At 39.5% G+C, this 24260-nt stretch overlaps 1 protein-coding gene across 3 annotated transcripts in view; it reads right to left on the bottom strand.

The window, feature by feature from the left end:
• Positions 1-24260, bottom strand: part of SYT1 (synaptotagmin 1) — a 360700-nt gene that overhangs the window by 49152 nt on the left and 287288 nt on the right. For all 3 annotated transcript variants that reach the window (XM_030478820.1, XM_030478821.1, XM_030478822.2), the window contains one exon: positions 4290-4407. In XM_030478820.1, the coding sequence (XP_030334680.1) occupies positions 4290-4407 (118 nt within the window). The remainder of the gene's footprint in view (positions 1-4289; positions 4408-24260) is intronic.

Raw genomic sequence — 24260 nt, 5'->3', positions numbered from 1 at the left:
AGATCATCTAGTTGCAACCCCCTGCCATGGGCAGGGACACCTTCCACTAGACCAGATTGCTCAAAGCCCCATCCAACCTGGCTGGGCTGGATATACACAAAGAACAAAACCACATTAGCTTTCAAAGATTTTTAGAAGGAATAAACCATACTGAAATTAATCTCAGAAAGATGATAAGCTGTGTTGAGGCTTACACTTATTACCAGCTACTAAGAAATGACATTTTGATACAAAACAGTACTCTGCCAGTAGTACATACAGCCACTGAAGTTCCTAAAAGAAAAAGGCATCTAAGTCGAAGGGTCTGGGTAGGTAAACACCTGTAACAGCAGTCTGTTCAGGTACTAGCCCTAGCCTCTTCTTAAGCTCAGAGGGAAAATGCTTTTCAATGTATTCAGGTAATTTATTTCAACAATTGCCTTCATCAAAATAGGAAAGCTGCTGGAAGTTGAAATGCAAGCTTTTATTTCATGCTAGGAACAAAAATGAATACAAATGGAGGGTATAGAACTGCCTGCATAAATGTGTATTAATATTGGGAATCTTCCTATGTAAAAAACGGAAGCACCATATTTATTGCAGAGACCACATTTAGCTGCTAGTCAGATGTGCTGAATTAATAGTTAAATGAATATTTTTCTTTAGAAACTAAGTAAAAACTACAAATACAAATCACGATTAAAATGAATTTAGATAAAAGTTTCATACTCATTTAAATCTGTATGCAAAATCATTACCAGTTTGATTTAAACGAATATCTCATAGGGAAGCTGCAGATAATTCCTGCTCTCTTCTGGAGCAGAAGGGATTGTAAGCCTGAATAAAGTATCATAATTCATAGACAACTCTTGTGAAACAAATGGCATTGCTGAGCTGCGTTGAGCTCTCATCTAGGGATTAGTCTGACTTTGTCTCTGTGGCCTGTTTGGAGAGACCAAATGGCAAATTGGTTTTGAAATTTTCCAATTTTGCAAATCATCTAAATGAATTTAAAAAAAAACAAAAACAAGCAAACAAACAAAAACCAAACAGCAGAGTGTCTTGGGGGTCTAAGTTCCCTTGATTTGCTGTAAGACCTAAGCTTCTAAGTCTTGTAGACATGCTTGGTGAAGGGTATCTTAAAAGCCATATAACCCAAATTAACAAATTCAGACAAATAAAAATAATCTCTTTATAGCTTACATTCCTACATATCACCTGCCAGATGTCCAATTCATTAAAAATGCATTTGAATATAATTTAAATAATTAAAATTCCATTTTAAAACATGCATAATTGTTTACCAGAGACCCTTGCTCAAGAGAAATAATAATTTCCACTTGTTGTGGCGACTTGATGAGCTCAGGCTGAATAGTTCCAGTGCTGGAGCCAAAGTTTGCTTTAGTCACAGCCTGATGTTGCAATTAAGTTTAAGACCTGGGACTTTATCGCTCAGATGGGTGATCTGTTTTTCTTACAAGGAGTCTAATGAATCTGATCATTAGTCTGTTGTTTTTTTATTGTCAGTTTCTGAAGTAATATGTGCTTGGCTTTTGACTGGTAGGAAGATTTATGGAAAAGTTGAAAATGCTGGATATAAAGGCTTTTTTTTGCAACTGTAACCATCAGATAGGATATATATGCTGATTAGCAGGATTAAGTTTTGACCAGTAGAAGCCGTGTAGAAATGCTAGGAAAGATAGTACTCTCGATATACTTTGATCAATCAATTGCTGTTGATAGGTATTTTTGTAATGGGGCTTTCTATCAGTACAACATAAATATGCATGTTAAAAATCAAGTATGCATTTAAGTCTGATTGATCACAATTATGAATTTAAGAAATTTCTAAATAGAAGTTTAGAAGACTACTGAGCCACAGTGACTGGTTCTTTCTATTGGGACTAAAGATAACAGAAATGCTAAAGCTTTCCACATGACTGAGGTGCAAAGGTATAGCAGATATTTACTAGCAGCACTAATACTTAAGATGTGAAGAGAAGGAGCCAGAAGGAAGCTGCAAGGTTGCCCGCTGCTGTGCTGTGAATGCTTGGCAGCACTATGTCAGACCTTCTGCAGGAGCCGGGGCCTTGTTTCTCTTTTCTGCAAGGCAGATAAACTCCACAGAGAGGCATAAAGGCTGGATGCAAGAGAAAGTAGAGCCCTTTTCAAATGCATGTGTTCTGCTTTTCCAGCATCTTCTCCAAAATAGGAGAGAGCAATGAAAAGACATATTCTAAACTCATAACCCAGATACTCTTTGTCTGTTTTTGACAAACTTCTAAGAGTTTTCCCCATCTGTGTCGACTACATAATTTTCACCTCTTGCTAATGGCTTGCCCTTGGTGACAGTAAGTGCTGTTGAATCTATAGGTAACATTCAGTTGGAGATCACATTTTAACAATCACATTGATTGTTAACATTTTCCCCACCTCCACTGCAACACAAAACTTGTAGTTTTGCAAAACAAAAAGCCAATTTAGTATCTAGAGAAAATAACAAAACTAGTGGGGAAAGCATTCGCTAATCGAGATAAAATCCTGTCACCTTCATTACCACTTAGCAGTACTGTACTTTGAGAGCAGGTATTATTTAGTGTGAATAATGACAACAGAATCTCAGCTTGATTTCAGATGTTATTTCTGCATAATTTATTCAAAAGATAAATTCCCTAATGAAAGATACTGGATCCACTTTAAACCAATATTATTTAATCTATAATTACTGCCTCAGGAATACCGTACTAACTGCCATTTATCACTGTCAGTGACTTTTGAATTCCTGCTATAACCATGGTATCCCACTGTGTTTGTCTCAGAGAACACGGTGTTTCTAGTTTGCACGTCCCTAAAAAAGGAGGACAAAACTTGTCATCCCCTAGAAATATATTTAAACGTCCTGTATGTGCTTCAGCATAGAGAAGAGTAAGCCCATTCGCTTCCTCATAGTTATTTCCAACACAATGCATTGTATTTCCCATCTGAAGTTTGTAGAAGATCTTCAGTTCATGAATGCTTTCCTGCCCCTTTCCTTCTTTTCTTATGAGATGAGTATCTATTTTCCATCACATTTCTTGCAAAGCTTGGAAAAGAACATAGATGCTTTGGCTCTCAGAGCTACACTTCTGTCAAAAAACCCCTACTCTTCTTTACTATTAGAATCTAATATTTCATTAGGAAACAATTAGGAAGTAAATGTGCTTAAGAACATTAATTTGCAATTGGTTGAGTATGAGCATTAGGGAAACTATTAGTTATGTGTCCTAATCCAGTGTCCATTTTAGGCAAGAAAAAGCTAGACTTGATTTAGGTAATGACTACAACAATATTCTGATGTCTTTTACTTTATGATGTCAATTGCTGTACAGTAGAAGACTTTAAAAGCAAGTAAAATAAAAAAGATAACTGGTTACTGGTAAGAGACTTTGTCTCCTCTCACTTTGCGAAGGCCCTCCTACTATTGTACATTACAAGTGGTAAATAAAATATTCAGGCTCACTTTTAGCAGGTTCCCATTTCTTTGTGTATTTTGGGTACAAATTCCAACACAGCAGAGAACAGAAGCCTACACGGAGCATCACCAAGTCCCTAGGACACAGCCCTAATGTCACTGCACCATCGTTTAGAGATGGCATACATCATCTTGCTCACATTGTGTACAGCCTTACTATGAGGAAAGACTACGAGGACTATTTGTAGTTATTGAGCATGTTGGAGATATCAACCTCACTGACTACCACAACCGCAAGACTGTCATTTTGATTGCTGGTCTACATGCAAATGCAGAGCGCTCCCAACTCTGTGCATGGAAGCAATCACACCTGAGCCCTTCATATGTAGAGACAATTATCCCAGCACCTCAACCAGAAGTCAGCATGGTGACCTGTCATGAGATCCTCTATTATGTATCAGTAACATTGCAGGGAAATGCTCATGTTTTGTGAGATTAGACAGACAATAGGAACTGTAGTCAGTTTTTTTTCCTCTTGCTTGAGTAGTCTGTATTTATCTCCAGGCAACAGGAGAGAAGGAGAATACAGAGAGCTTGCACTGTGATCTGAATGCTTAACTCTTCAGACCTTGTCTTGGAGACGAATGCATTGTATAATGAAATTCCTTTTCTTTTTTAAGCTAGAATGAGTTCCAATATACTCAGTCATGCCCTAACTTTCAGAAAACACAAACTGCATTTTTCAGGCAGTGAACAAGAGCCCTTACCTTCTCAACTGAGAGATCTCCAAAAGCAAATGAGTTTTACTTTCTGCCTTTACAAGCCTGCAAAATCTACAAGCAGATTTTCATGCACATACCTGATAGTCCACCGACATCCATCTTCTTCAGGTTCTTTGCCTCCAGAATGACAACAGTCAGTTTGCCAGCAGTAGGCACATAACGGAGGGAGAAGCAGATATCACCCAGTTTTTCTTGCTGTGAAAGCAAACAAGGCACGGTGTTATGTTTTTATAGTTTTCTGGTGCCTTTTAAAAATGTAGCTTTGAAAGCCCCACAGAAAATTAACAGGATTACATCTCAAACTCCTACTGTTTAACAAAACATTCAGTTGGACAATATGAGATATCATGGACTGTGAAAATGAAGACCTTTGGCCCACTGTAGGAGAGGATCAGGTTCCAGACCATCTTAAGAACCTGAACGTGCACAAGTCCATGGGACCTGACGAAATCCACCCATGGGTCCTGAAGGAGCTGGCGAATGAAGTTGCTAAACCACTGTCCATCATATTTGAAAAGTCGTGGCAGTCAGGTGAAGTTCCTGATGACTGGAAGAAGGGTAATTAATATAACCCCCATTTTCAAGAAGGGGAAGGTGGAAGAAGTTCTTTACAGTGAGGGTGGTGAAGCACTGGAATGGGTTGCCCAAGGAGGTTGTGGATGCTCCATCCCTGGCGGTGTTCAAGGCCAGGCTGGACAGAGCCTTGGACCACATGGTTTAGGGCAAGGTGTCCCTGCCCATGGCAGGGGGGTTGGAACTAGGTGATCTTAAGGTCCTTTCCAACCCTTACTATTCTATGATTCTATGATTCTATCTGCCACAAGTTGCCAGCTTAAATCCTTCATAACTTCAAGTCTGCTGCAGCAACTGGGGTCCACAGCAACTACCCTGTATGGAGGCAAATGACAAGATACATGCTGGCTGCAAAGTAACTTATACTGCTCAGCATTTCATCCCTGATAGTCGGGGTCTCACGAATACTGTCTGACTTTAAACAAAGTCATGACTATTTTTTTCCCAGGTTGTGTTTCAGCAGAAATCAATTAACACACATGCATAGACCACTATGGGACAAAAAAGTCACGTGGGTGTTTCTCACCACATTTTGTCGCAAAAGCAAAAAGTATTAAAAACACAAAGCACAAACCACTCAGTACCTATATAAAAATACTTATCTCCGATATAAGAAGGGGAAAAATAAATAAAAGGGCAGGCATAGAAAAGAACATAGTGCATCCCTCGTCATATCAGGAATGGTTGGAAGGATTTGGTTTTGCCTTCAGCTTTGCAGCCTATCCTCTAGGGTCCTGCCAAATGCAACCTTTCGGTATCATTTCTTAGTACCTTCCTAACAGCCCTGACAAAGAAGGAAAGGCTGAATTATGTTCAGAATTACAGGAACTTTGTTTTAAAAGGAGGAAAATAGATCTGAACTTGCAGACTCAAAAGAGACAATAAGAGGTGAATACTGCTTAGAAATGATCACTAGGATGATCCAAGCTGCTTTTCTCCTGTTCAGGTACAATGGTATCTCTAGGGGAGTAACAAGGTTGCTTTCGAGACAAGAATCAGGTTACACTAACAGTCCAATAAAGCATTTCAGACAGCAATGTTTACTTTTCAAATACAGTAGTTCTTATGGCATATGTCTGTTTCCACAATTTATCCTGGCAGTAAAGTACATTTCTGTGAAGATGTACCTCTTTGGTTCTGGTGTTTTGTTAGAATTAACTGGAAGGTTGGTTGTTGAAAAGTTTTGGGGCTGTATCCAAGCTTTTTATTAAGACACTAGGTAATTTTTTGCAGGAATTATACATGTTTACCCCGTTCCACAAACGCAAAAAGAATATGGTAATTTACCAGGTTCAAAGAGCCAACAGGAAGGAGGCAAAGTCAGAACCTCACCTAAAAAGCTGAGGGAGCCCTCCTGAGGGCAACTGGCTCACATATTCATGGATGCAGTGGGTATTTCCTAGAGAAAAGACAACCCATGTCCTAAGGACTTTACCATCCATGTAAAAGGAACCCAAATATTCCCTTCCTACCAGGAGCTCAAGCTTCCAAGTCATTTAAGAGAAACTTATCCACTAAGCCAAGTTTTCAGCATCAGTGGCAGTCCTCTCAATACCTCTTACATACAATCACTTTTTATCCAGGTTTGGATAAGCATCTGCAGTATGTCCATTTGAAGGATGCATGCGAGATACTCAGCTATACTTCAGTGTTTACATCTTCCTCCTTTATCAAAAGGTGTGTGAGCCTGTCTCAGAAGACCTCCTTGGGGATGTGGGATTCTTTGTTGTTCCCCAAAATGGACTGGAGCAGTACATACTGAGAATTGCATCATGAAGTTATCTTTAGTTTTTAAAAATGTAGAAACTGCAACAATAATGCAAAATCTATAAAGTGACAGACTCTGAATTGTTTATTACAAGTTGGGAAGGAGACCCAGGCATTGTAACAGATGTTTTGCAGAGAACTATAAGCTCAGTGATCACCAGTGGTCAGGAAACATACAGAACAGACATAGTTAGGAAATGCTCAAGGAGAACACAACAAAATAGCTCATGGTGTTAAATGTGTGTATCACATATAAAAATCCTGTCAGAATGCACATGTGACGCTATCTTGAAAATTTACAGTGTCCTTGACACCTCAAAAAGGGTACGGTAGAATTGGGAAAGATTCCAAGAAAAGCAGCAGGAATGATCAAAGATATGACACAGCTTCTGCAGAAGGAACAGCCAAGAGGATTAGGACTCTGCAGGCCGCAAAGGGGGTAGTTGGAAAGCAGTATCTTCGAGATCTCTATCTGACCCAGGAGGGCTATAAAAACAGGTCCTAACATCAGAAAATTTACATTTTTAACTCGTATCTAACAGAAGATGCCTTTCACAGCATGGACTGCACTGTTGTGGAAGGACTTACTATTCCTCCCTGTCTGCATATACTGTTATAAACCCCAGTGTAGATTCAGATCATGGAAATATGGATTTCAGCTGTGCAATGTGCATAGCTCATGCTTGGCTCTAACTGAGCCTGCAATAGCACGGTGACAGCAAAACATGCTGTTCCCCCGACATTTGGATTTGGAAGTCCATATTGGCCAGGCTAATGGTGAAGTTGATCTATCACTTGCAGCTTGTTCAGAATGGAAGAAATCAATTGCTTATCGATTTGTGTTATCATGATCACAGCTCACCCAGCCGCCTGGTGTTCTCCACGGACACTGTTTTATTACCCAGTATTCTTGGTTTAAAATAGCCTGGTTGATTCATGGGGCTCTGAACAAGACCGAAACAGGGTATATTTGAAAGCTTGTTTTAGTACTGCATCTTAAAGACCTTTGCACTCACGTATCACCTGATATTTAAGGGCTCTGCACTCACCTCTAAATTCACTAGACAGAGCTTTGGTTGTAGCAGCGCAGGAACTTTTATTCCCTTGTACTCCTGAGAGATGTACCTCACTGACAGAATAGCTAAACATCTATTTTTGAAGGTACTTTAAAATCAATACTATGCATCTAATTGTTCCTTTGAGTGGATTTTTTTTCTTTTTTAGTTTTCTTTTTTCCTTTTTTTTTTTTTACTTGTGCTAAGACTAAAGTATGTTTAGTAAGCATAAAATGGTGTTAGGATTGTTGTTTCTGATCTGAGTGCTTCAGCAGAGGCTGGAGGAGGTTCTTTACAAACACAGTTATGCCACAAAGACCATCACCTCTCACCAGCCTTTCTCCATCTGTAATCGTGTAATGCTTCTGTGCAAATACTGCAATTGTCTCTACAGAAGAGTAATTTTATGAGAGCATTTAATGCATTTTAGGCTCTTTTAATGCCATTTTAGCTGCAGGAAGCTTGAAGAAGAAGGCAGCATCATGTAAACAGCCAGTTTTCCATAGATCACCAGCAGGCCATGGGAAATGGCAGCAGATGATGGGCTCATCCCAGTGAATAACTTGAAGAAAAAGCAGAAGTGCCTCTTTAAATGCCTACAGAATCACATTTAGTACTTTTTTGTTGCTATCAAAATCTGTATTAACTGTATCTCTTCAATATTTCTTGTAATTCTAACATTTTCTCTTTGCATGACTGCCGAAGTTTTCTAAGTTTGTGTTTTTTTTTGTTTTTTTTTTTAAATATATGTCAGGCAAAATACTGCAAGTGGCAGCACTGAAATGAGGCAACAAAAAGCAATCACTAGAGGTGTGGTTTGCAGGAGATAATTACAAACCCCTGCAGGGCTACAAGGTACAGATGAGTGCTTTTGGTGTGGTGATTATCTCACAGAGGTGCCTTATTGTTATTATTAATTTCTTTCAGCCCTATGTATAAATAATTTATGTTAGTAAATTACTTTGATTTCTGATGGAAACTGTAAGTTAGTGTTAGAAACTTCCAACTGGGAGGTTCATAGACATTAACCTATTCGTGTATAATGCCTAAACACCAATCAAAAGACTCTCTCCATCTAAGCAACCTCATAACTTCACTACATTTAAAGAGGATGCAATGGAGCAGAACATAAATGACACAGTGCTGTTAACATTTACTCAGCTTAGAAAAGGCTATTTGAAGTCCTGTTGAGAACCTGGACTTATTAGAGGTGACTCTAAGTGGCTCCTGCTTGTCTCATGTTTCTTCTCGTATTTGTCAGTAGTCATTTTTGCCTTGACAGTATACTCTCCTAACGAGCTTCAGAGAAAAATGCTATTTATGCAGGTTACTCTACTTCACACTGCAGAATCTTTAACAGAGATATCTATCTTCTTAATATACACATTCTCCACATTTTTGTGGAACATATGAGGAAGTTGATCCTTGCAGCTGTCTTTGTAAAACAATACCAAAATAATGAGCCACAGAACCTTATGCTTTTCCTAATTGGACCTAGGGCTCCAAAACAGTCAGTAGAGGAAGGATACAAACACAGAAAGGTGGGTTTCCAACTTCAATACCTGGTTTTGATTGTGGATATTTGCATAAGCCCAAGAGATAAACAGCAGGATGTGGTTTATGGGCGAAGACCCAAAGTACAATCTTCTACCAATCAATATTTACAATGGAAACTCATACTGTTCATTGTATAGTTTTTGCACCAACCAAATGTTTTAAAACTCTGCAGAAAGAACAGCAACAGCATAAAGGTGGGTTATAAAGTTAAATTAGGAGTCTTTCAGGAAACCCACACAAAATTTAATGACAGAATCTCCAGTCCCAATTCTCACATCCATCGGCTTCAGACATTTCTGAGGCCATCGTATTCCATCTACATATAGAGATCTCAAATCCAACAAATTTCTTTCCTAGGCACATAAACCATAAATACACTAATCTGCAAAGGTGTCACAATAGCAACAGTAACAGAATCACATGGATGCAGAAACGGATGACACACACTGGCCACAACTTCAATTCATCCACCACAGCAAATGTGCAGAATTAGCAAACCATATACGTAGCTGGGATCTACAATTGGGAAAGTATTGCTCCTCCACTCCCCCTAGGACAAATAGGGATCATACTGGGAAAAGGAAATACTGGTTTGTTGGGCTTCCTTTTTTTGTTTAAACCTGAAATTTTATAGCAACAACAGCTGTCTTCAATATTACTAGCTTCCAAGGCATTGCCTTTTTGATAAATACGTGATTAAAGAGCAAAGCAGAAAATTTCAGACCTGCAATAGGTATAATCAGAAAAGACAAACAATCTTTTACGCTTGCAAATCAAGGACCAGATAACCTCACAATATGAAGATGATTCTGCCACAATTAGGCAAAGGAGTGGGAAGAGAGTAAGCAGCTCCTAAAACTCAGTTTGCATAAATAGGCTAGAAATAGATGGTGCAGCAGGGAAAGATAAAGAACCAGAAAGAGAAAGAAAAGCTAGAGCTAATGTGTACCATTGCTATAGCACTTTTGGAGACTATCACATGATTATGTCTGCACACCAAGTACCACTGTACCCCCAAAGTCTATGAACTACTTTTGGAACAAAGTACTGAGAGCAAACAGGAGAGGCAGAGCTCTCCCCAGCAATTTCAATCAAAAGGTTGATTATAGAAGTAGTTGTTTCAGACTTGCAAAATGTTAACTATAAACCAAGTCAATACAAACTTAAGGACTTTAACAACTAAGCCATTAATCTGACAGGCAGAATAATTCCTTTGCTGTCTAAAAGAATTTCATGCCCATGAACAGAGCAGCCACGCTGTTATACAGCTAGCAGTAAAGAGGTTCTAAATGCTTCTGGAGAGAAGGAAGAACCTTCTTCATGATTATATCTCCTGCAATTTTGAAGAAAATATTTTAAAACAATTAAATATGGACAAGTTCCCTACTGCATTTTTCTTTATTCACAGGAATAATCCACTTGTCTTAAAATGGAAATACAAAATGGAAATACAGAGTGTCTGTGATCAAAAGTCTCTCCTGTTTGCTTTTACTAACATTATTTCAGAAGTGTATTCATAGGTTATACCCTCTCCAAATGTGCAAACTTGGCCATAAAAGGAAGCTCCTGTTAATGTAAAGTGTTCCATTACAAGCCACATAATACGTAAATTAAGAAGCAAAGCAAACTGAAATAGGTTACAGCAAGAGATCTCGGAAGAAACAGAGTGTTCTGGAGGCAAAGATCCAGAGAGCTCATTCTGGATGCCATAAAAAAGAGACTAGCAGTGACAACAGCCTGAAGAAGAGATGGGAAGGAGACTGATGCTGGGTGAAGAGAGAACAGAAATAGAAGCAAAGGTCCATGAGTTAAGTTTTAAAAGGGATTAGTTTTAGGGAAGACAGGGAACTATCTTTCAAATGAAGAGAATTTATTAAAGTTATCAGGAGGTGGTATCTGTAGGAATGCAGTCACGGTATAAAGAGTGAGGAAAAGCCAAATGAAACAGTTTAATTGCACATTCCTTTTGACTGGTTTCCCTACTACAGTCCTACTCTCTGACTTCTTTGTGATACAATTCTGTATGCCAGCACTACTTTTTACCTTTGCTTAAGGGGAACAGACCTAGCAGGATCTTCCTGTGGCAATAAAAATCTACTATTTTCTTTTTCTTTCCCCCCATCCCTCTGAACAGCACTACTTGGCACAGATATTCTTCAAAAATCTGTCTTCTTATTGCAATATATATAGAGAAAGGTAGCAGACTGTATTTCTTTTAACTGCTCTAATTATGTAATATTCTCCAACACAATGGTAAATTGGACTTGAAAGCAGGTTGGGCAATAATTTGAACCAGTCAACGTTATTAAAAAATTAACTAGTCAGGTTTTGTCAGCTTCCTCCTTTTAGCCCTCTTCATTACATTTTTAACTGTTTAGAGAAAGCACTTCTATTACTGCTTTCTAAAAAGCAGAGGAAATGGAAAGAGAAAACACTGTTATTAGTAGAAAATGACACTTCACGGTCATCAGTTTAAAAGCATTACAATCAGCTGCCTCTTGCAAAATGAGAAACACTGTGGCTGAAGGCACTTGAAATCAAAGATTAGCAGAAATGCACTCTTTGATTTCCAGACAAGAGACCATGCTAGCAAACATACAGAGTTCTTAATTAAACAAGAAAATGAATTTCTGAAACAAATGAGAAAGGAAGGAATGAATTAAAAGAAATACACATGCCTGCTTTTCTGTAATTCTGCCTGCCTGCAAATGCTTACAGCTGGCTGCTCTGCTTTAATGAGTGCATCTTGCTCTGTTTTGCCACTTGGCTTCTCCTCAGCTCCTGCCCAATCATATTTCTAAATGTCACTCACATTTATGCAGGCCACTGCACAAAACAAAATTAATTTAACTGAATGGCACATTAATATTATTACTTTTGACAGCATGGAAAACTTATTAACTATAGCATGTCACAAGGCTAGTCTTCTAGTGAGTAGTCCAAGTACAACATTGAAAGGAAATGTAATACACTTGAAAGATTATTTTTTTTTTGGCTTATCAGACATCGTGAGAAGTCCAATCATACAGCTTTTCCATAATTATTAGAATATTATATGTGCATTGCAGTCACTCTACAGAAAGTCCCTCTCCTACTGTGATAGGGTATAGGAAGCCACAGTACAGTACCCTTACTTGATTTGAAAACACCTCTTGTAATAAGTATAGGCATCTTAATGTTTAGTGAATGTAGTTTCTACTACTAAAAGTGTCTTAGTTTCAAAAAGCAATCGACTCCAAAGTTTGAGACTGAAATTGCAGCGTACATCGGAAAATACAAAGGATTGGTAGGTAGCAAAGAACTGTAATTAAGAACCAAATCAGTTACTGATTTCTTACTTGTAAGATGTATCACTGGATGTGGTACCATATTAAAAACCTAGCATGAACAGAGGCCTTGCTACAATGACCATACATTATCGATTAATGAAAGCCAGAACAAACAGATTAAACAAACCAGTGGGTGGGAATGATTGGCATGATAGCTGCTGAAATTCAGCAACCCCAGGGAAAGACTATGAGGTTAATTCAGTGCCTCCATTACTGAAACCATACAGTGTATTTTTATTTGTTCTGCAAGAACCACAAAGGGAAACCCCAGAGAAATTTATGGATTACCTTTGTAGCCAGCTATCTTCTTCCCTTTCCTCTGTAACAAGACAAAAAGAACTTGCACCTCGTACCAGTCCCTACATTATAAATAAATGGCTGTTTTTGCAGTGGCACTAGCACAGCCTTATTCACTCAAGTCCTGCAGATAGACGTCCTCCTTTCTCTTGTTTCTTACTCGCTGCAACACCAGTTCGGCTTTCATGTTCCTCCATAATATCCCCCAGCTCCCTTCCATGACCCCAATTGCAAACCCCACACAATACAGCAGCCTCCTTCAGAATGTCCCAAATTGGCAATTAGGCAAAAGGCAGCAATGACATTGCTGTTTTAAAACTAGAGACTTGCTGGTTAGCTAGAGACAGGCCAGTGGAGCACATGAGGACCTAGCATGTACTTAAGGGTTTCCACTGAATAGAGCAAGAATCTGAGTATCTACCCTCTTTAAGGCATTACTCTGCATTAAATTTACAGGAACCTTCTTACCATGCTCCCCAGCTTCCAGGACAGCATACAACACAATTCTGTGTGAAAACCATCTCATACCTTTATTTTCACAAAAAGACAACTCGGCAATAGAAGCAGGTCAGGATCCTCACTGCACTGCAACCACAGTGGTAACCTGGAAAGGACTGCACAGAAAAATGGAAAGGAACTGGATTTGCTAATGGGAAAACCACAGACAGCTGATGTAAATTAACAGGTGACAGGTAAAGTCTTATAGACAGTTCTCCACCTGTAATTCATCAAGATGAAGAAGACTTTCCTTCATGTATAATTTCACCCAAGTCAATGTCATCTTTTATTTCTATCCACTGTTTCTGTGCTACTAGCACAGGCAGGATTTGAAATCCATTTCCATATCATTGCTCTCCATTTAGAAAGTTTTTTATATTGTCCTCTTTTACTAATTTGTGTACTGGAGATTTTTCCAGAGTATCAAAACTGCCTAAAAAATATGCGATGGGGTAAAGGATATGCAGCTGGAAAAGAGGCAAGCTGAAAACCCTCAGAAAAACTCAGAGCCACTCTTCTTATAATGCTTCCTAATTTCAGGGAAGTCAGAAATAAGTAAGACACTCTCTCAGATAATTTCAATATTTTTGTCTATGATTCCAGTTGAAATGAAGAAACTAATACATGCCTCACTCTACAACACCTTGCATTATAAGTTTTAAGTTCAGCTCATTATGTATTTGTGCTCTGTTCAAGAATGAGTTCCTTCTAACTAATGCTATGTATTGAAATCTATTGACTTACCCTTACCAGGCTCTTACCAACTTCTTAAACTAAGAATTCAGAAATCTATTTTTATGAAACTACTGAAAGATATTCAAGCTTTTAGATAAACACATACTAGCAAAGCCCTCTTTTATTACTCCACTTCCTTCCAAAGTGAAGGCTATTTCACTTTGAAAAATACTCTTAAGACATTCTTTAGGAAGACAAGACACCTTATCAAAGGTCATCTTAGTAATCAGTACCACCCACTGAATTTCATTAATCTCTTCAGTATAAAGGAAGAGGTCACCACAGTCATCTATAAAAATCTAGGAAAGTAGACTGCACTTATCATGAGATCTCTGGCTCAATGATGTTCATTTTTAATAAATCTTAGACCACAAGGGAAATTCCAGAAGACTGGAACAGTGCTAATGTTATGCCCATCTCATTAAAAAAAGGCCAAATGGGATGAAGGCAGTATCTATCAGACATTTGCCTTCTATCAGACCCAGAGGAAACAAAAGAAGAACTCATAAAAGTTTGTATTAATGTTGATTTAAAGGATATGAAATATAATTAATGTGAAGTCACATGGTTTTATGGAAAATAGGTGTTTTCAACTAAAATCAGATTCATTTTTTAATGACATTGTAAATTTGATCAATGAAGGAAAACAGGCAAATATTTTCATTTTTCTGTTCAAGGTCTACTTCTGCTTTTATAGATATGGAAGACATTTGTGCCGATAAAGTAAGCAGGTGATATAAAAATTATCATAATGGTAAATTATAATGCAATAGGTTGGTCAGAGAGCTAAATCACTTATCTGTAACCAGTCACAGAGAGTAACATTTTCATACAGCCTAAAGCAAAAATTCTACATCCTAAGACAAAGAACTCAAGACTATTTCAAGTATCTTCTCATCAGGACATATATTTTACAAGGCAGTGCCTCCTGCTGAGGATTTAGGGTCATAAACTACAGACCATGAACTGCTAGTGTCATGCTGCACAAAACATTCAGTAGTAGAAGTGAGCAGAAGTAGCTGGTGACTTTGTCTGTCTGGCAAAGATGTAAACTATACTGCACACAGTTCTTGTGTACATCTATTTTTTTAAGATGCGGAAAATTACAAAGGAGGTAAAAAGATGCAACTCCTATTGGAAATAATGGAGAAGAAGCCTGATAGTGAAAAACATAGAAGATTAATTTCTGCAGCTTTCTGAAAAGAGGATCGGAAGTGACTTGATTGCGCTGCATAAGTACTATGGAGAAGAGGAAGCATGATGTATTGAATGGCTTGAATCTACTGAAGAAGGGCATAACAAGAATCAATGACTTGGAGTAGAATCCAGTAACATTCAAATCACAAATAAAGCACACATTTTTAACAGAGAGAGAGAGTAACTGCTGAAGTTATAAGGGATGTGTTATTTTTTCCATCTACTGATGTCTTAAAATCAGTAACTTGTGAACTCTTTGGGTTTGAAGACCCTCTAAGAGTTTTCTAGGTGATGTGCAAAGCTGCCTGTAATGAATGCTGGCATACTGTCAGCAGCCTCCTCTTTGTATCCTTTGTCATTAAGGTCTCACACAAAATTTTCCAGTAGAATTTCTACAAAATTCTGATTAGATGGTATTAAAATGTCATGGGAGACTTGGTTTTGGTGAATTTATACTAAACCCATGCAGGATAATACTGAAAGTCAGGATGCCATGAGGAAATCTGAGCTTTCAGAGTTTGCCGTCTATGACCATGCAGCCAGGACAAAATGCCGTGGGCTGAGAAGCAGAGGATTTCTAACTCCCTGCTCCAAAACCAAGCAAGGTCTAACTTTCAAGCTTGTTAGGGGGTTTCCTTATGCCACCTTCTTCCCAACTTGGCACTGAGGGAACACTACTATCTCCTGGTTGCTGCCTGTTCTCTAGATTGAGTTTCATCATATGAAACTCTCTTTAAAATGTCCCTTGAAGATTTAGGAGTCCTCCAGATTTAGGGCAGACTACCTCCCCTCAGTTAGAAAAATACCCAATTTGATAGGAAATAGAAGTATTTCTAAACAAAACAGAGGTTTTTGAAATGGGACCTTTTTTTTCCCCCGGAAAGAAAATGTTAATGTTAGCTAGTCTGGCTCAATGCGAATAAAATCGATCAGATTTAAAAAGCTGTCATCCTCAGTGAGTTGTAAAAGCTCATATAGTGGTGCCTTATGGCAACAAACTTAAGAAATTCATGAACAGGTGAGCTAAAAAGTCTAAAAGTGGCATGTCCCAGTGTTTATACACAAGATATTCACAGCTTTATATGTAGTGATTGTGCTTGAAGGCTGATTAACCGCTAGTTTTCATGCGAAGGAACATATAAACAGGAAAATTTCAGAGCCTTAAATTCGTACATAATGTGTCTGGTGTTTGTGCTCATGGGAACTTAGGCCAATTGTAGAACTCTACAGCTGAAATCCAAGCAGGAAGCCAATATTCTCAAGTCATTCTGGAACATATGATTGCTGCAGCAAATCTAGTAGAGCTTAATTAAAATCTGGTCTCATTTACAATTATCATATATTGGAAAATATTAATTTTTGGATTGTATGTTTTTTTATAATAGAATTGTATCTTTCAATACACAAAATGTGCATATTTTTCCTTTAGGCTGATGGATAAAACTAAAAGCATACAGTTCTCCATTAAGAAAATGACTAATGGTTTAGTATCATAAGCAAACATTCTGAAGAAATAATCATGTAATTTAAGAGATTTTAAATGATTTAATGATTTAAAGAGTATGTAGAAAGTATGATTCTGTATCTAGAGAAACATCATCTTTTACTATATCAAACTGCAATGAGACAAAGTGGTCCTCATTGTAAAAAAATAAACAAGAATGGGGAAGCATGCACATGGTACATGTAGTTATAGATGTGGTTTTTTGGAGAGCTTTAATGCATAGTCAAAAACATGTTAATGTTTAAGAATGATATAAAAAGAAAACGCAGGGATGAAAATCTACTATGACAAGAAAAATCATGGGTTAGGTGCTGTGGAAGAACTCCAGCTCTTTGTGTCACAGACTTGTAATAGTTGTACCTATTTCCTGTACAATAAGTAGAAGCAAAAAAATCAGAGTAATCAAAATTAATTCAAATGACCCACATTTCCTGGAAAACTTGCCTGCTCTAAAAGATCACAGAAAATTAATGTTTGGCCTGACTGATTAATGTGAATGTCTGAATGAGTAAAACCACATTCAGTATAATCTGCTGCTATATAATTCTGGGCTGGGCATCAGCAGACAGGGGATGTCAGCTGCAGACCTTGGAGCACACACATGAAAATGAGCTGCTGCCAGTTTTGAAGCCTGAGATGGACTTGTCATCAGAGAACTTCCGGTTAATTTTCACAGTTACTGAAGAACACATGGAAAAACAAAGGTAAAATCACTGGATTCCAGAAAGCCCAGGCATTTCTGCTCCATACTGAGGTCTACATGTCACATGTGCATAGACACACAGAGTAAGAATATTCTGAGAAGTCCTCTCTGAGGAGATGGAGAGATTCGCAGAAGTTTGATCTCTGGTCAACATGAATACTAAGAAGCAAAAGGAACTTTAGACTGGAGGCTAAAAATGCAACTTAATAATTAACTGACTCAGATGTATACAATGATGGTAGAAGTTAAAAAAAGAAAAAACAAAACCTAAAAGAGTAGGGAACTGAGAGATCAGTCAACATTCTATGATTTTCTCCCTTTGTGTGGCCAGTGCTATGGAAGTCTGGAGAGACAGAGAGAGAAAGATGAGAGAAATGGTTTGATTTTTAGACAGTGGCATCATTCTGGGAGTAAAATTCCTTGCTATTGGCATTCTAAATGGCAGAGAAGCTAGAAAAATTTGAATTGTACAGCCCAAACATTATAAATGTTCATGCTGAGATAAGTAGGGAAAAGCATTTGCATCTATCTTGTTAATCTCTTTAAATCTTAGGTAGATATAGAGTTACCTATAAACATCCAATAATACTAATATTTGCTCTGATCTGTGTGATTTAAAGTGAAATATTAGCAATATAATTAGTCCTTCAAAAAGAACTGTGTGTATGTTGCAGACTGCAAGATCTTAAAAACTGGAAATGTCACCTCTCCATTAACCTACACGAGAAGAATACATAAAATGCAGACACAGAGATATTCTATGAAAAGGGTTTTTTTCCTGCAAGTTATTATTTTGTACAACAGCATCCCGCCCAGACTGAATTAGACATGAACAAGAGAAAAGGCTATGCTACTTCACAGGTTTTTAGAATCTAATTAAATCATCATGTCCTGAGTGTTTCTCTAGTCACGATGATAACAGTCACAGAGTAAGCTGCAGAAGGCCATGGAAAAGAAAGAGGAAAGAAGTACAGGGTTGATTGCACTGAGACCATCCAGCTGCATCATCTGTAACACACCAACAAACATATCAGCCAACGTAAGGAGTTTCTCTGGCCCTTGGTGGAAGGCTGAGTTTCATGACACATTTGAACAGGTAACTGTAGGAACGAGTTATCGCTGTCTGTCATGCATTAAGCCTAGAAATAAGACCTGGTAATACATCCTAAATTCACGTACTCTACCTTTTAAAATATTAGCATAAAAAATTAAAAGCTTAATACCACCAAACTAAAAATACATTATTATGTTCTAACTGTGATTTCTCTAAAAGAAAGGTATTTGGCGGTAATTCCTGTCACACATACAACGCAAAGTGCTTCAAATGCCAGTTAAGCTCATTGTTGAACTATACTGAAACACAACAGGCTCTGAAAAGAGGTTAAATGGTTACTATGGTAATCCCTGGCATGGTCTAAATTGGTGTTTAAGACCTGACAGAGGAAAAAAATGAAGAAAAAGGCTAATCCCTTTCTTTCTTGGTCCACTATTCCTAAATCTTTATCCTTTTCAAAAAATACATCTTTCTCTGATGCTTCTGTAAACCAAGATCTTTTAGTTCTACATGGAGTGGGCACAACAAAGTGAGGAGACCAGAGAGGCAAACTATGCCCCAACCTTTTATCGAAAAAGCTGTTTTCTTCTATGTGAGAGCTGCTCTTTCATTCTGACTGTTAAAAAGCTGGTCTCTGTTCTGAAGGTCCTTCTAATGACACTTACGATGGAGTATTTTGATACAGCCATCTTACAGCTTCCTTTAGCTCCTGATCCTGGTTTGTAACAGCAATCAGATAACAATTTTTGTCACTGCTGGTTTGCAAAGGGAGGAGAGAAAGGAAAATGGGTATTACCCTAGACTATTGCAAAGCTTCTGCCTAGAATCCCAGTGAGAAATATAATTTCTGCCTTTGGATAATACATTCACTGATGCCTGTAGTCAGAAAAATAAGTAAGTATGCCGGAGTCCAGGTGGAGAACAATTCAGGAAAATTTCATATATAGTATGTTCTGTGGCCCTTTCACACTAATCAGCTGATTCTGCAGATGCATTTGCTATCCCCCCAGATTACAGAGTTTTATAACTGTAAGTACTCCAAGATTATGGCTGTATTCCCTGGAATTGTTTCTGTAGCTTCTATCCAAAACGTATCTTTGCACTGTAGCTCTAGTGCCTTCCGCTTGGAATATACTTCAACCCATGCAAATGTCTGATACATCAGCTCTCTGACTGAATCACTTGCAGTTACATGGAAAATGCTTCCAGCATCTAAGTGATACAAATTCTGCTTAAGCCTTCATAAGAAGTCTAAGATGATTTCAATTCCTCTCAGCATCTTTCTCAGAAACCTTTAAATTAAAAACACCATTCAGAACATTGCTTTCCAAATGCCACTGTGTGTTTTACATCCAAATCCAGTATGGCTCGATGGCCGCACGCAAAGAGTTGTGGTAAACGGCTCGATGTCCAGTTGGAAACCTGTAACGAGGGGTGTCCCTCAGGGATTGGTGTTGGGACCGGTCCTGTTCAACATCTTTGTCGGCGACATGGACAGTGGGATTGAGTGCGCCCTCAGCAAGTTTGCTGATGACACCAAGCTGTGTGGTTCGGTTGATACGCTGGAGGGAAGGGATGCCATCCAGAGGGACCTTGACATGCTTGTGAGGTGGGCCAGTGTCAACCTTATGAAGTTTAACCAAGCCAAGTGTAAGGTCCTACACCTGGGTAGGAGCAATCCCAGGCACTGCTACAGGCTGGGCAGAGAAGAGATTCAGAGCAGCCCTGCAGAAAAGGACTTGGGGGTGTTGGTTGACGAGAAGCTTAACATGAGCCAGCAGTGTGCACTTGCAGCCCAGAAAGCCAACCGTATCCTGGGCCGCATCAAAAGAAGCGTGACCAGCAGGTCGAAGGAGGTGATCCTGCCCCTCTACTCTGCTCTCGTGAGACCTCACTTGGAGTACTGTGTACAGTTCTGGTGTCCTCAACATAAGAAGGACATGGAGCTGTTGGAGCGAGTCCAGAGGAGGGCCACGAGGATGATAAGAGGGCTGGAGCACCTCCCATATAAAGACAGGCTGAGAGAGTTGGGGCTGTTCAGCCTGGAGAAGAGAAGGCTGCGTGGTGACCTCATAGCAGACTTCCAGTATCTGAAGGGGGTCTACAAGGATACTGGGGAGGGACTCTTCCTTAGGGACTGTAGTGGTAGGACAAGGGGTAATGGGTTCAAACTTAAACAGGGGAAGTTTAGACTAGATATAAGGAAGAAGTTCTTTACAGTGAGGGTGGTGAAGCACTGGAATGGGTTGCCCAGGGAGGTTGTGGATGCTCCATCCCTGGCGGTGTTCAAGGCCAGGTTGGACAGAGCCTTGAGCCACGTGGTTTAGGGCAAGGTGTCCCTGCCCATGGCAGGGGGGTTGGAACTAGATGATCTTAAGGTCATTTCCAACCCTTACGATTCTATGATTCTATGATTCTATGATTCTATTTTGAACTCCTTGGCTGGTCTGGCCTCTCTCCTCTCTTGAGCACTGCAAAATATCCTATACTTGATCAACAACCTCCCCACCAATAACATTCAGAGGCAGAGGTAAGGAATTCCTTCAGCCTTATAACTTTCTACAAGATCTATAAGAATATGCCTTGTCTAGAATAACATTAATATAATTATTATTGATTGTATGGATCATTAGATGCTTAGGACCAAGTGTAGAATCTACCTAGTCAGCACAATTTAACCTCAAGACACCCTTCCACACTTGAAAGACGAATGATAACAAGTATGTTTTTGACAAACAAGCAATATGAGTTTTTCTGATCTCAGAATGAATACTGTTCAGAAACAGAAGGGCCCCAGCAGAGCCTGAATTTAACACTATCACTGAACAACTTCTTGTCTACTGTCCTCTGTATTTGAATTTAAAGTCAGACAGCCTGAGATGAATGAAGACAAGTTCCCTTTTGATTTCAAGTCAGCCAATTACATTCTTTCTGTTATAACACAAGAATGCCTTTGACCTCCTAAGGTAAGTGCCTCTTCCAGAGAGGGAGTTAAGAAAGAGAATTCTCAACAAAGGTATATAATGGGAATGTCAGCAGTTTGAGTATGAAAGGCGAGAAAAGAAATGCCTAATTCTAATAGCCTGAAACAGTACCATAACTGCTCTACTGAGTCAGATGGTTTTACCTTTAAAATCACAACAGTTTAACATCTTCAAGATTAAACACATCCAGTTAACTGCTGATGAATTTCAAATCAGGCTTGCTTATTCTCAAACTTAAGAACCTCTCTGTTGTTCCCTGTCTCACTATCAAATTCAGGTCCTTTGCAGGACAGATGCTGCTTTTATAACATTGAACATGAGTTCAACATTGAGCATTTACTGTATGGTACTCTGCCACCAAACCTCAAAATTAACACCTCCTTAGATTTACCACTTTCAAGTTTTAATTGGGTATAAGAAGTGAACTTGAGAAAACTTGAACACCATGCAAAAAGCATAGTGATCCAACATAATAAGCAGCTAAATAAAGGAGACCTCACTTTTTAAAACTTGTCTGATACTGACAGTGTCTCCATAGGGATAATGATACTTTCTTTTGCAAAGCACTATCTGTGCTATCTGCAAAGCTATATAAGAACTAAGTATTATTATTAGAGATGGAAAAAGCCTATTAGATCATCTATCCATCTCTGATGTAACAGAAAATGACAGCGATTTGCTGCTGTGATTTGACAGTGGCATTTGTAAAACTGTCCTTTTTTCTTAACTCTCTGCAAGTTTCTGTGCTGAGTATTCAATAAGCTAGACAGCTTACTAACTTTGTCAGTCTCCACTTCTGTCCATCATATTTGAAAAATCCTGGCAGTCAGGTGAAGTTCCTGATGACTGGAAAAAGGGCAATATAACCCCCATTTTCAAGAAGGGGAAGGTGGAAGACCCGGGGAACTACAGACCAATCAACCTCACCTCTGTGCCTGGCAAAATCTTGGAGCAGATTCTCCTAGGAAGCATGCTAAGGCACATGAAAAACAATGAGGTGGTTGGTGACAGCCAACATGGTTTTACTAAGGGGAAATCCTCCCTGACCAATTTGGCGGCCTTCTATGATGGGGCTACAGAACTGATGAGCAGGGGCAGAGCAGTTACGTCATCTACCTGGACTTGTGCAAAGCGTTCGACACTGTCCCACACAACATCCTTGTCTCTAAATTGGAGAGACATCAATTTGATAGGTGGACCACTTGGTGGATAAAGAACTGGCTCGATGGCCACATGCAAAGAGTTGTGGTAAACGGCTCGATGTCCAGTTGGAAACCTGTAATGAGTGGTGTCCCTCAGGGATCGGTGTTGGGACCGGTCCTGTTCAACATCTTTGTCGGTGACATGGACAGTGGGATTGAGTGCGCCCTCAACAAGTTTGCCAATGACACCAAGCTGTGTGGTTTGGTTGATACGCTGGAGGGAAGGGATGCCATCCAGAGGGACCCTGACACGCTTGAGAGGTGGGCAGATGCCAACCTTATGAAGTTTAACCAAGCCAAGTGTAAGGTCCTACACCTGGGTCGGGGCAACCCCAGGCACAGCTACAGGTTGGGCGGAGAAGAGATTCAGAGCAGCCCTGCAGAAAAGGACTTGGGGGTGTTGGTTGATGAGAACCTTAACACGAGCCAGCAGTGTGCGCTTGCAGCCCAGAAAGCCAACCATATCCTGGGCTGCATCAAAAGAAGTGTGAGCAGCAGGTCAAAGGAGGTGATCCTGCCCCTCTACTCTGCTCTCGTGAGACCTCACTTGGAGTACTGTGTGCAGTTCTGGTGTCCTCAACATAAAAAGGACATGGAGCTGTTGGAGCGAGTCCAGAGGAGGGCCACGAGGATGATAAGAGGGCTGGAGCACCTCCCATATGAAGACAGGCTGAGAGAGTTGGGGCTGTTCAGCCTGGAGAGGAGAAGGTTGTGTGGAGACCTCATAGCAGCCTTCCAGTATCTGAAGGGGGCCTGTAAGGATGCTGGGAAGGGACTCTTCCTTAGGGACTGTAGTGGTAGGACAAGGGGTAATGGCTTCAAACTTCAACAGAGGAAGTTTAGAATAGATATAAAGAGGAAGTTCTTTACAGTGAGGGTGGTGAGGCACTGGAATGGGTTGCCCAAGGAAGCTGCGAATGCTCCATCCCTGGTGGCAGTGTTCAAGGCCAGGCTGGACAGAGCCTTGGGCGACATGGTTTAGTGCGAGGTGTCCCTGCCCATGGCAGGGGGGTTGGAACTAGATGATCTTAAGGTCCTTTCCAACCCTAACTATTCTATGATTCTATGAAGCATACTGAGATATTAAATATATCCATTTCAGGCCCACATTCCCATCTTCTTCCTTCAACTTTTATTTTTTGAAGAGGAAGGAAAGAACAATCCTCATAAATAAGGCACATCATGCTTCACAATGGGTGTTCCATTCCCCAGGTGCAAACCACTTGCATCTCACCCCTTTGCAAGGCAGTACCATAGCATCACTCCTGCTTGGGATTGTGCATCATGTAGGAGAGAAGCTGTTGTGCATCTTGCTGGTGTTTTCCAGCAGACTTCTAACTCAGAAGCCATCACAATATACTCATCACAATGCACTGTGATATGAGCATGCATCCATCACGTAACCTATACAAGGTGGATGCCTGATCAGATAATGCATAGAGTCTTACGTGCTGGTAGTCATTATAGGTCTGCAGAATTCTTGGTGGTGGATACTGGCAGGTTGAAGATCCTTCTCCTCATGGAATAAGGTTCTGCTCCTCCATCACTTTCAAGGGAAAGAATCGTTTCTGCTTTTTCTTATAATCCCTAAAA

This window comes from Strigops habroptila, chromosome 3 (assembly GCF_004027225.2).
Source record: "Strigops habroptila isolate Jane chromosome 3, bStrHab1.2.pri, whole genome shotgun sequence".
Lineage (NCBI taxonomy): Eukaryota > Metazoa > Chordata > Aves > Psittaciformes > Psittacidae > Strigops > Strigops habroptila.
The sequence above is the reverse complement of the archived record's forward strand: the minus strand, read 5'-3'. Positions and strand labels throughout refer to the sequence as shown.